The sequence below is a fragment of the Leguminivora glycinivorella genome, chromosome 24 (assembly GCF_023078275.1).
Source record: "Leguminivora glycinivorella isolate SPB_JAAS2020 chromosome 24, LegGlyc_1.1, whole genome shotgun sequence".
Taxonomy (NCBI): Eukaryota; Metazoa; Arthropoda; class Insecta; order Lepidoptera; family Tortricidae; genus Leguminivora; species Leguminivora glycinivorella.
Window position 1 is genome coordinate 10,671,439 of NC_062994.1, and position 14,209 is coordinate 10,685,647.

The window sequence follows — 14,209 nt, forward strand, 5'->3', positions numbered from 1 at the left end:
CGTAGATTACGAAAAGGCTTTCGACAGTGTCGGACATTGGGTTGTGTTTGACTCTCTCTATCGCTGCTCAGTTGATGCTCGCTATGTGGATGTGCTCCGGGAGCTATACAGCTCGGCAACAATGCAAGTCCGGCTTCATAGACTCAGTGATCCAATATCCATCCGTAGGGGGGTGCGCCAAGGAGATACCATTTCACCCAAACTTTTTACGACGGTACTAGAAGACGTCATAAAAACGCTTAAATGGGACAAAACTGGTATCAACATCCATGGTGTCTTCTTGTCGCACCTGAGGTTTGCCGACGATATTGTATTGTTCGCCGAGACCCTAGAAGAGCTCCAAGGCATGGTCGAACACCTGTACCATGCTTCTTTGAAAATAGGTCTTAAGATGAATATGTCCACGACTAAAGTAATGACGAACATCTCTGGTGATTCGGTCTCAACCATTATGGTGGGGAACGAAGAGCTAGAGTCTGTCAAGCATTACGTCTATCTTGGACATGTTCTATCTTTTGACAAAACACAACAGGAGCAGGAGATCTCTAGGAGAACCCAGCTGGGTTGGGCGGCATTCAACAAGTTGGCGGACATCCTCAAAACCTGTTAACATTCCACAATGCCTGAAGACTCGCCTCTTTAACCAATGTGTCTTGCCCACCATGACCTACGGTGCCGAAACATGGACGCTCACTAAAAAGGCTGTGCATAAGATCCGAGTTGCACAGAGAGCCATGGAGCGCGCCATGCTCGGTATCAAGATTCAAGATCGGGTGAGGAATGCCGAGATCCGTCGTCGCACCAAGGTGCTAGACGTGGGTTTCGTCATTACCAAACTAAAATGGAGTTGGGCGGGACATGTTGCTAGGCAGAGTGATGGCAGATGGACTAAAATGTTAACAGAATGGTGGCCGCTCGCTCACAGATGTAAGAAGCGCTTGGCATCCGTTAGCTCGTTGGGATGGACGACATCCGGAAAATTGAGGGTCACAACTGGATGAGACTAGCTCAGGACCGGGACAAGTGGCGTACTAGATGAGAGGCCTATGCTCAGCAGTGGGCGATAAAGGGCTGATATGATGATGATGAAATAGTACTTATGAATAGAAAGGACACTTCCTAAAAAAACCAAAGCTAAACAGCAGCTCACGGACGAAACTTGTGTCCGTAACACATCTGCAATCTATCTCTAAGTATCGCTCTTGCGTACTGGCGCACCAGAGCCAGACATGGGGTCACGTATGAATTGTTTGCCATGATGCCAACGGCCGCTTTCTACCACCGCCGCGCTTACCGTCGGCTGCGTGCTCCTTCTCTCACCCCGGGGAGCCTGCACTGCACTGTGCGGTTTAAGAGTTTCCTCCCACGACCGACTGTGGAATGTTTCTTGCCGGTCCCATAGTGGATACCCCCCTCCAACTGAGGGGGGACTGAAATCTTCTCGAGGCTGAGGCGTAGGGTTAGAGCCGGCGTAGTTTAATTTTGACGTTCATAAGCGCATTGTAATATACCTACTTGGAAAATAAATATTTCATTTCATTTTAAATCAGCTCCGTGCCGTTTTACTAAGGGTGTACAACATGGAATTCTTCAAAACAGGAGTATATTATACAGATTGCGAAAGGGCCAGCATCGTGCAAGTAATACTTCTGGAGTTGCAAGCATCCTTAGGCTACGGTGACTACTTACCACCAGACGAGCCGTTGGCTTGTTTTGCCACCATGTGGTATTATTCAAAAATCATAGGTTTGGAGATTATGGAGGTTATAAAACGAAACAATTTTATTACGGTTCAGTATATTATATTTGTAAAACACTGTAAATGATAGACAGATTGATAGCGAGATGCAAAACTTGCAAAATCTATGTGTTGAGTTTTTGGTGAATTAAGGCATGCATGACTTCATAACATGCATACAGTAACTGGTCGAAAACTAAAAGCATTTCCCGTGTAATTAATAATATTTATAAATTAAACGATACTGAATAAGAGCAAGTGTTGGTTATGATATAGGGAAATAGGAATGATTATATAAAAATAATGAAATTAGAGTTTTGAACGATTCACGGTTATTTTCATTAGACTTATATTGACCGGGATTTAGACCGTGATTACCTTTTTGATTTTTGTCGAGCTCCCGATATTTCGACGCAGTTGCATGCATCATGATCACGGAAAACTGACGAAGGCGGGTGGATGTTAAAGTTGCATAGACAGCGCGCGATCTACCCTCCTTCGCGCGCGTCGGCTGCGTTCACTTTCAGCGTTACCACTGGTCGCATTCACACTCGATGGTCTGTCCAAACACACTACACTCACAGTGTCACTACGTTTGTTCAATTCTGACTTCACCGGTTTTTTACACAAACAAATCACTGGATTCCATACATTAGATAGTTTGATGCCATCCTCACGATTGAAATTTTTATATTTGTGAAGCTCAATGGCTTCTCTTACCAATCTCGGTATGTAGTGGCGTTCCGTCGAAATTACCTTAGGACTATGCAGCTCGATCCAATGATTTGCACCCGACTCAATGAGATGTTGAGCAATAGCAGACTTGCACGGACGCACTTGCTTGACTTGGACGGTCTAAATCCCGGTCAATATAAGTCTAATAATGAAATTGTAAATGTAGGTATTATTTACGTGTAATATAAAAAAGTCAAACTTTCTTTGTCAATAAGAAAATAACTTTGTTATTTTGCACTAAATTATTTATCTATAATAAAGTGAATTTTTATACGTATTAATATTTTATTGTAAGTGAATTAAGAAAAATAAATTCAGCACTTTCAGCGGTAATAACAAAGATGATTTGAGGTCTATTTAAAACATTGACCCGTAATAGCCATAAATTGATAATACAAAGGTAGGTAGGCATAATATTATGATAAAAAACTGTCCTTTTTCTAACCACATAAAGCCTGGAATCCCGCGGCATATCCACACTACGTGATCCATACGAGTGATGACCTCTCCTCTCAGATGAGTTGAGAGTAGCGTTCGACATGTTACGATCTATTTTCGAGGATCTTTCTCAAGAGTAGCGACCCCGCCTTTATATGTCGAGAGCGCGAGGCACAGACTTAATACGTGAGTAACCCGCTTAAAATATTTTTAAATATGGTTTTGTATCTCTATGAATCTGGTCTTACTTCGACATGGACCAATGTATGTCGTTTTAATAGAGACATAGTTATAAATCCTCTTTTACACACATCACATGAATATGGTCTTACATCACTATGGAGAAGAGTATGTAGTTTTAAATAAGCCTCAGTTCTAAATCGTTTTTTACACACGTCACACGAATGTGAACGTGTAGCTCTATGAGTCCGTGCATGTCGATTTAAAACAGCCTTAACCTTAAATCTTTTTTTACAAACATCACAAGAATATGGCCTTGTATCACTGTGTAATAGTATATGTCGTTTTAAATAAACCTGAGTGTTAAAGCGTTTTTTACACACATCACACGAATATGATCTTAAATCGCCATGAATCAGAATATGTAGTTTTAAATAATCCTTAGTACTAAATCGTTTTTTACACACATCACACGAATATGAAGGCGCTCTATGAGTCAGTGTATGTCGATTTAAAACAGCCTTTAACTTAAATCGCTTTTTACATACGTCACAAGAATGTGGTCTTAGGTCACTATGTATCCTTGTATGACTATTAACTTCGGAAACAGTTTTGAATCGGTTTTTACACACATCACAAGAATATGGCCTTATATCACTGTGAAACAGTATATGTCGTTTTAAACAAGCGTCAGTTTTAAATCGTTTTTTACACACATCACATGAATATGGCCTTATATTACTGTGAAACAGTATATGTCGTTTTAAAAAAGCGTTAGTTTTAAACCGTTTTTTACACACATCACAGGAATATGGTCGTTTGTCACTACATAAACTTGTATGTCTTTTAAAATCAGAAGGAGTTTTAAATCTTTTTTCGCATACGTGGCAAGAATATGAACTTATATTATAATGAACTCTTCTATGTTTATTCAATCGGAATTTACTTCGGAAACGCTCTGCACATATTTCGCAACAGTAAAATTTTTCTCCTATGTTATCGCATTTAGAGTCCTTAGACTTTGACTGTGTTGAGTGTGTTTTGATATGAATGTGTAAGGTATTTTTTTGCTGAAATGATGCTCCGCATAAGTCACACTCATACATATGAATCCTAGTATCTGATTCCTTGTTCGGACTCACGTCTTGTGAACGTCGTGTCGTCGGCATGTGAACACCAAACATGATATGGTTTTTCAAATCCATTTTCCGTGCAAAACTATCTCCACAAAGATCACAAGTCGGTTTCCCATTGTCAACTCTAGTGTGTATATCCTCCGCATCAACTTCCGTATGCGTGTGTTGCGTGTCGTTGGCGGCAAGAGCCTCTTGGTTTCGGAGCCGTTCGAGGCGCACGCGGTCCTGGATCGCGTATTTTCGGCATAAAACCCGCTCCTGCTCTTGCTGGCACTGACCAACAAATGCTAAAACATTTTAGACAGTATTAATAATGATAAAATATTACAGACATATTTTTACTGTAATCACGTTAGGTACTCTGCAAAACACCTACAATTTTTCCACAGTAAAATAAAATGTTTGCTCACTTTTCTTCAGTTATATTTTTAATTTAATTTTTTTATGTTTCATATCCGTAAATCATTAAGAAAAGCTGCAGAAAGTATTCAAACGCACAGCCAATTTATATATGCCATTTTAAAAATGATTACAGGCACAACACAATACAAATTTCTATCATTTTTAGGGTTCCGTAGTCAACTAGGAACCCTTATAGTTTCGCCATGTCTGTCTGTCCGTCCGTCCGTCCGTCCGTCCGTCCGCGGATAATCTCAGTGACCGTTAGCACTAGAAAGCTGAAATTTAGTACCAATATGTATATCAATCACGCCGACAAAGTGCAAAAATAAAAAATGGAAAAAAGTATTTTATTAGGGTACGGCCCCCTACATGTAAAGTGGGGCTGATATTTTTTTTCATTCCAACCCCAACGTGTGATATATTGTTGGATAGGTATTTAAAAATGAATAAGGGTTTACTAAGATCGTTTTTTGCTAATATTAATATTTTCGGAAATAATCGCTCCTAAAGGAAAAAAAAGTGCGTCCCCCCCCTCTAACTTTTGAACCATATGTTTAAAAAATATGAAAAAAATCACAAAAGTAGAACTTTATAAAGACTTTCTAGGAAAATTGTTTTGAACTTGATAGGTTAAGTAGTTTTTGAGAAAAATACGGAAAACTACGGAACCCTACACTGAGCGTGGTCCGACACGCTCTTGGCCGGTTTTAATTCGGGCATCAACTAAATACACTGACTAGTGCTAGTTGTGACCAGGGTGGCTAGCCGAATGGCACAATCGCTCACGAAACGCTCACGAAACGAAGCGCTAGTAGATATCTATCTCTATCGCGCTTGCGTATTGGCGCGACAGAGCCAGCGGCGTATCGCTTTCGTTTGGCGTCGGAGAAATGCCATTCGGCTACGGGGCCAGTGCTAGTTTTCTTGGGATTAAAATAGACTCTCACTTAAATTGGAAGACTCATATTGAACATATAAATAATAAGATATCCAGTAGTTGCTATGCCTTATCTCTACTTGCTCAAACATGTTGAGAAAATATTGTACTAAATGCTTACTATGGAAATGTCTATCCCTTACTTACATGCAGAGTCTCTGCTGTAATCTACTGGGGTAATTCTGTAGATGTACATAAAACATTCAAATTACAGAAAAAATGCTTAAGAACTGTATATCGTATGTACACAGAAGATTCACTTCGTGACGTATTTAAAGAAAAACGTATTTTGACATTAGCAAGTATTTATGTCTTAGAGCTATGTATGTTTATAAAGAGTCAAACTGCATATTTTGTTAAAAAGTCATCATTAAAAAATAATATAAGAGACCAATATTGTGTTTTATTTTTCGTTCTAGGTTCCTGACCTATCCTTCCAAAAATTAAATCAAAAATCACCGAACACTCGTTTAAAAAAAAAAAAGTCAAAAGTCACCACGACATTGGCAGAATCCACCTGGCTCAAAATATCAAGGAGTAAAAGCCATGATAGAGAAAAAAAAAAGAGACCAATACAAATATGACCTATATCTTCCACGGGTTAACAACTCTATGAACAAAAAGAGCATGTTTATTATGGCTATCCGTATTTTCCACCATTTTCCTCTCAATATCAAAGCGCTAGACGGAATTATGTTTAAATGTAAGCTCAAGAGTTGGCTGATTGAGCAAGTGTTTTTTTTTTTTTTTTTTTTTTTTTTTGAGGTGAGTGATGGGAGTTTAGAGGAATCCTCTATCATATCCACAAGAAATGACGCCGGAAATGATAGCAAGTGTTTTATGACACAAAATAATTTTTTGCTAGTTAATAAGACACCTATGTAATGTTAGATAATAAGCTTAGTTATAAAATGGGTAGGTTACCTACCATAATTGTATGCCCTAGCAGGCAACTGTTGATACTTCTTGTATAAAAAAAGCACCTATGCATGTACACAGTTATACAATAAAATTCTATTCTATTCTATTCACTCACCATTGCCCTGCGCACCGCCTTCCTGTTCCATGCTCGGAGGTCTGTGGATATGATCTATGACATGTTTCACTAAATCTGATTTTACACTGTGTCTCTCACCACAAATATCACATAATGGTTCTTTCTCTTCAGTGTGAAATTCACCTCTAAATGTAAATTTATCAGTATCGGACTCAGTGTCACTACTAGTTGTGCCTTGTCGCTTAGCGAGCACATCAATGTGTGGGATGCGTTCAAGTGTCACAGAGCAATCTCGAATCGTATGGCCAATGCGACCTGCACAACAAACATCAAATTATGGTCAATCTCTGTAGATATGATGCTAAATTTAAATCTTTCTTATTTACTCAAGGATTAAACATTTGGCATAATATAGAACTAGTACCAATATAAGGAGTGCATCATTACACAAGAATTCAGAACTTACCATGAACTACTAGAGTGACATCAGGGCGATATGGGCACTCCGCACCCAGCACAAGCTCATCTTTAACATCATGGTCCGTGTACAGGCCGGCCAGCATGGCTGCTTCGCTCACACACTCACTGTCCGAGCAGGAGGCTGTCTGTGGGATCTGTGGCACGGACTCCGGCTGCATAACCTCATCCTTCACTCTACCGTCACACAAGCCATGTATCACATCGCTCACAATATTTTCAAAGCATGAGGGATCTTCCTTTATTTCGTATTCACTCGTTGTGTGTTGCAAACAATCTTCTATTTCGTCACTGTCTGACTGATGTTCATTCTGTGGTTCTTCTTTGATGTGCACTGCTAAGTAAAACGATTAAGATTAGACTCAGAACAAATTTACTTGGCAACGATTTTAATAGCATATACAAGAGTTAAGTAAACGCCATAATTACAATGAAGATAGTTTTGTAAACATTGCACCGGCGAGGCTGTTAGAATCACTGCCAATGTCGTTAAGCCAAATGCACGCGAGAAACACCCGGACACTCACCTCGCGCCGCGCCGGGCGGCCGCCGCTCGGGCTCCGCTTCTGGCTCAGCAGGCTCCTCCTTCAATCGCACAAACTCGGACACTTCGGTTACAAACTCCATTCTAGTTCCATACAAGTAAATTTTTTATAGTTACACTATGTACCTATTACGATGATCAAAATAATATTAAGTACTTTATAGAAAACATTAGTTAATTAATAATGTTCACTTGTATAGGTTTTTTCTACATTTACTATCGTATTTTATACAAGATATCAATTTCTATTTACATTTTTCTACAACTACAACATAATCTTAAACACAAAATGTCAACTTTTAAAAATCGTAACAGACGGGCGTACCTGACGCAGCATTGGTCCGGTCACCACAATATACGATGTGTTCGTCTGTACTGACCTCACATACAAATCCGGTGATGAATTTGTGATTAAGTTAGTTTTTTTCGTGATGAGATCAAATAGCTGGACACAAGAATATTATATACCAATATAATATTCTTGGCTGGACATCATCTCCAAATCTGCATTGATCTTTAACGTAGGTAAATAATATTGGACTGTAACCACAAAATAAATAGTACTTCTAGTAGGTACTACTAAAGGCCGGTTCACACGTATTAAGTTGTCAAGTAATTAACTAAATTTTAACTTAATTTTAAGCGACTTAATTTTAAGTAAGCGTTTACACGTCGTAAACAGCTAAGCTCTTTAGTCATCTCGAAATGGACGATCAACAGCGCTTTCAAGTCATTCATTCAGTAATTTTTTTTGTGTTTTTTTTTTCTGTTTCAAACCGACAACGAGATCGGACGTGACAAATGTTTAATATTTAATTTTAATTTTATTGTCACTTACAAAAATCGCGAACACAGACAATTAAACGGAGTGCACAATATTAACTAGGTCAAACGTTTGATTCTTTCTTTTATGTAGAAGAATGTTAAAATGAAAATGGGAGACGACAACCCTTTCAATCGGAGTGGACTAACGCCGCGAAGCCCAACAAAACCACAACCAGCTGAACCTGCCATCGAAGAAGAAATGGAGCAAGATGTTGGCCCCCCGAAGATGATTCCTACCGTGGATATCCATGGGTGGATTAAAAACATAGAGCATGCCCTACAAACGATCTCCACTCTAGCATCAAACTCGACCGGCAAGATAAACGCTGAGCAAAGGACCAAAATTCAGGACATGTGTAGACAAGTTACTCACTACGCCGCGGCTATGGCAGTGGAATACCAAGGCCTGAAAGGCAACGCTCGTCTCTCTTACCACGCCCATCAAGCCCAAAAAGAAACAAGAGAGCTCTCAAAACAATTCCAGGAACTCAAAAAGAGCATTGACGAATCCTCGAAATCCACCCCAGTACCTGTTACCTTTGCCGATGCCCTCAAAAATAATGATAAAAGGTATGTCCAGCCCACAAATATTAGCTCGGTAACAATTTTTCCTACGGATAAACTAAAATCTAGCGAGGAAACGAAAACACTGGTACAGAAAATAATTCGGCCGGAAGAGCACAACTTGCACGTACGAGGTCTAAGAAAAATCAAGAATGGTGGTATAATAATAAGCACCGAATCGAAGGAGGACATCGCCAAGCTTAAATCTGTGCAGTTAACCTCCTCTGGTCTCATTGTGGACGAAGCGCAAAAACGGAAGCCCAGAATCGTGATTGTCGGAGTCCCCTCAAGCATGGAAGAGACAGAATTTTTTAAATGCCTCTATCATCAAAATATATCCGATAAAAGCAACTGGACACTAGAAACATTTTTGGCCTCGTCTAAACTTAGCCACAAATCTGGGAGAAAAGATGCCGACACCTGCAATTACATTATAGAAGTCCCTGCAATTATACGGAAAGCCCTAATTAAAAACAACCGGGTATTTGTAAACTGGTCCTCTTGCCCAGTTCGAGATTTTACCTTAGTCACTCTCTGTTTCCGTTGCCAAGGTTACGGACATGCCGCTAAAACTTGCCGAGCAGTATCCAACACATGCGGACATTGTGGCATTATAGGACACGACAGAAAAGAGTGCCCCAACAAAGACGAGCCCCGAAATGTGCAACATGTATGCAGTACAAAAAGCCCTGTGACCACCGAACTGGCGATGCTGAGTGCCCAGCAAGAAAACTTGCCGAAAAAAGGTTTGTTGATTCAATAGATTATGAAGGCGCCTAAGAGCGTCACTACGAGTGTAATATTATTGCATTCTATTTTATACTTTCTCTTAGATAAGTAATAACCTAGTTTTTTTCCTAAATTTATGACTAATAGTGTATTAGCTGATTTAGATAGCCTCTCTGTGTCGGAGTGCATAACATGCGATATAGAAGATTGTAAACAATATATTCTCGCCCACCCTAATCCTCTGACTATATTAACCCAAAATATACGCAGTATTTATAAAAACTTCGATAACTTCAACGTATTTCAACATAGGCTTGGCCACGAAAGTGATATAATCATTTTGACAGAATGTTGGTTAGCAAATCAGAAAAATCTACCGAATATGCCAGGATATAGTATGTATCACAGTAAGACAAATTGCAACCAAAACGACGGAGTAGTAGTATATATCAAGACCAACTTAAATATATCAGTTGAAGAACCTGATATCTCAGACTGTAGTCGTCTAACAATTAAAATCGGCACAGATCTTGCCATAATTGCCTTATACAGACCACCTTCTTTTAGAAATACAAATAGCTTTATCGAGTCCCTCGATGTCTATTTGGGATCCCTAAAATCTTTTAAAACTACTGCACTAATAGGGGACATAAACATTAATATTCTACCGGAGAATAGCGACCCCATGTCGCAAAACTATTTGAATCTATGTTCATTTCATGGAATGCTTCCCGCCCACATGCTTCCAACACACAAAAGCGGCTCTTGTTTGGACCATATCATGCTTAAAACAGTTTACCCCGCTCTTACAATCGTTACCAATTCTACAGTTACCGACATAATGCTGCACTTTGACCCTCTTTCGTAAAACACATAAAAATACGAGTAAGCAACTTTTTGCGTCTAGATTAAATAAAAACAAGCTAGAAAATGACTTACGTTATCTCCGTGACTTCGTGTTCGAGAAAGCAACGATGCTTTCTGAACAGAACAAAAACCAAGCCATAATTTAGTTTTATAAAAACTAAAATAAAAATAATACCAAAATTGTGGGTACACTGAGAGAAAATACAACCAGTTTCATGTTCGTTCAACAAATTTTTTGGTTAAAATAGCACCTACGTGCTCTTTGGTTCAAACAACAAGCTACTTGTCATTTGAATCGGCAATATATATATTTGAATCAACAAGTCGATTTTATAAAAACAACCTGACACATATTGTTTTAAACATACGTTTGGCTGATTTAAACGGATAAACCGCAACAAGTCGAACTTGTTAAATTCACAATGCAAATTTCTCTCAGTGTAGATTTCACCCATATGCGCGTCTTACTTAGTGTTATCTCGCGGATAACATTCAGTAACTAATGTTCATATCAACATGTGTTCGTAATAGAATCACCATGTCTTACATGAGTTATGCCTTCGTGTTGACTCACGGTCAACCCCCCGGCTGCCTTCGTGTTGACTCACGGTCAACCTCCAGGCTCGCGTCTTGTTAAAAGTACGCGTTGTGTGATCATCCGTAGATGATGATAAAAATACTAGTCCACTGTTTTTCTTGGTCAGTGCGTTTTACGCTTTGGCATTGCCAACGACCAAGATAAACTTAGTATCAAAAGATAGTGCAGTGGACTACGCGTGCGTCTGTTGCCGTGCACGAAAAAATAATGAGGGTGCCACCGCCGGTTGACACCGACCTGAGGGTGGGGGGGAGAAGGTTTAGAGGCAATTGAAATACTTATTTTTTATAAATCTTTAAAATAAGCGTGCAATATGTTGCCAGTAGATTAAATAAACTACAATAATGTAAACTTAATAATTATATCGAACAATGAAGCGAGGAAATATAATGTTAGCCATTCAAGCTATTCATTCCTATTAATCATAACAAACGCACGAGATATACATACTGGTATTGTCTTTCAGCCATCGCCCGTCTGAATATATATGATGTGTTTAATAAACATGAACAGTTTCGTTTTCTTTCAACCCCTCATTTGCCAAGAGTGGCACTGAAGCTTTAGTAGTTTCATGTGTTCTGCCTATCCCTTTATGGGATACAGGCGTGATATATGTTGTAAGAAAATAATTGTACAACCATTGATATGTTATTGTCTGTATGTTGTACCTACGCCATGAAATTAGCTAAAAGTTTTCCAACACAACTGTGATGTTAAGTTTAAGGGTAAAGAAATTATGACAGAAAGTTTATAGTCGGTGTATGAAGAATTTTGTCCGGCACTGTACATACGTAAGGTAGGTACTACTTCGTTCACTCTTTAGCTAGTATCTAACTGTAAGTTTGTTTACCTTTTCACCTAAAATATGTAATGTAAAATACCCTGTAATGGACGGTGATGCCATTATGGACAAAAAAAACAAATATTATAAACACTGACAGATCTGTCAGTGTCAGTTTGCATACAAAACTTTTCTAAGATTATGAATTTTTAAGACTGTCTGTTGCCGGCCTAATACCAGCGGGTAAAAACGCATTTTATCCACTAGTGGTTAAGTAATTTGATCTTGAATAAAGTCAAATTAACTGCTTTAAAATTTATTAAAGTAGGTGAGTCTAGTAATGGAGATGATTTACCCCATGTGGAACTACTGGAAGCAGTGATAAACGCATTTTTTGTGATTTGTAGTTTCCTCGCTATAGTGAGGGGAAAAGTTTTGTGTTACACTCGGGTGCAAATGTATTTTACTTCTCGTGTGTCAAAAAATTCGCAAGTTCAGGATTCTATTCTCGAACCACTCGCTTCGCTCGTGGTTCAACTATAGAATCCTTTCACTTGCTCGTTTTTCAATTCCACACTCGGCGTTAAAATACAACTTTGCCCCCTTGTATAACAAATAACTATTGTATGTCCAGCTTTTGCACATTGTAATTTTTCCTCAGTCACCCGTTGACCACGAACGATGTAAAGAGTTCGAAACGTCGGGATGAATTTTAAGAGGATACGATACCGAAGCACGAATTCAAATTTGAGATTTTTAGGTCTTTATCGCCGTCGCGCTGACGGGGGTGGAACCCACAGAGGGGCCCTGTGTGCGTGCGCGCGGCGCACGCACACACCCGCGTCCGCGGCCGGCGCAAGTACTTACTCGCGCACAAGCGTTCTCTATATTTGTCTAGTTTCGGACTTCTGTTCTGATGCATAATGTTTTGGACTCCGTGAAGATATTAAGTGTACTGATTTGACTAAAATGCAAATTTGTAATGTTTTAAGGAATGGTAGAAACAATTCCTTATCTTATACATAATGTGATTATCTTAAAAGAAGATTTCTTTTAAGATAGTCACATTGTTAGCGAAATAAAGTTATTCGGTATGTAAAAAGCTAAAACCTTTTCGATTTCAAAGAGAAGCCATATTATAGGAGTAGGTACGTACAATCAACCAATTAATCTGAATCCTAGGTCATAGGCCAATCTAGACCCTTTCACAGTAAAAGTAAAACTGACTTCTGTAGCAAATAAAGGACGGTGTCAATACGACAGGGTTCTAGAGTGGCCTAGGATTCTACATAATTGGTTGACAGTATCTACCTACCAAAAATGTATGTGAATCTTATTCTTTTTTTTTTGCACATGTTTGACAGAAGTAACTGCGTAGGAAAATTTAACTAGGTAACAATTTGGTACCTATTATACTTACCAGACACCGGATTATGTTCCAAGGTAATTAGAACTTTTTAGCAGAATTCTAACAATAAATCTGCCAAAGCATAAGGACCTTTTTCAGATGGAAAGCTACATATGCATCTTATATTTCTAATTTTCTAGGGTTGTGTATATGTCGCAGTAAGATAGATAAAGCCGTTATATAGTTATAACCCTAGGGATATAATTATACGTCGTAACATAGTTAAACGAAAGCGATTTATTGCTATCTTACTAGGAATATAACTATAATACGTTACTAGTTTAGTCAAATAGTTATATGACTGGATTCAGTTTAGTGAAATGATTGTAGACAGGAGTGTGGCGGTGCGGCGGAGGTATAGTTATAACCCTAGGGATATAATTATATGCGTTAAACAAACAAACCACAGTGAAGAATTGTTTAGGGCAAGAATTTGTTAATTATTTCCAATTCAATGTGCTTATTCTCTCTAAACACACAGACGGATGGACAGAGTCGCGACATAAGGGTTCCTTTTGATTTTTTTTTGGTATAGAACCATAAAGAACCGGGACTCCCGGTTCCAGTCCCACTTAGAGACGTATTATAATTATATCCCTAGACTAAGTTTAATCCAGTGATATAATTATATAACTAAACTAGTACCTACCGTATTATAATTATATTCCTAGTAAGATGGTTATAAATTGCTTTTGTTTAGCTATGTTACGGCATATAATTATATCCCTAGGGTTATAACTATACCTCTGCCGCACCGCCGCACTCCTGCCTACAATCATTTCACTAGACTGAATCCAGTCATATAACTATTTTACTAAACTAGTAACGTATTATAGTTATATTCCTAGTAAGA

At 38.7% G+C, this 14,209-nt stretch overlaps 1 protein-coding gene across 1 annotated transcript; it reads right to left on the reverse strand.

Moving 5' to 3' along the window:
* Positions 1-3,141: 3,141 nt before the first annotated feature.
* Positions 3,142-7,824, reverse strand: LOC125238526 (zinc finger protein 58-like). Its single transcript, XM_048145859.1, has 4 exons — positions 7,568-7,824; positions 7,030-7,377; positions 6,603-6,878; positions 3,142-4,514 (listed from the first exon to the last, which is right to left on the reverse strand). The coding sequence occupies exons 1-4, from the start codon at positions 7,665-7,667 to the stop codon at positions 3,142-3,144; spliced, it is 2,097 nt and encodes a 698-aa protein (XP_048001816.1). The 5' UTR covers positions 7,668-7,824.
* Positions 7,825-14,209: the final 6,385 nt, after the last annotated feature.

Excerpts from the sequence above, each read along its gene's own strand:
- LOC125238526 (XM_048145859.1), bottom strand. The coding sequence starts at position 7,667 with ATGGAGTTTGTAACCGAAGTGTCCGAGTTTGTGCGATTGAAGGAGGAG. Across the intron at positions 7,378-7,567 it reads GCCGCCCGGCGCGGCGCGAG|CAGTGCACATCAAAGAAGAA; the intron begins GTGAGTGTCCGG and ends CGTTTTACTTAG. Across the intron at positions 6,879-7,029 it reads TGTCACTCTAGTAGTTCATG|GTCGCATTGGCCATACGATT; the intron begins GTAAGTTCTGAA and ends TTTGTTGTGCAG.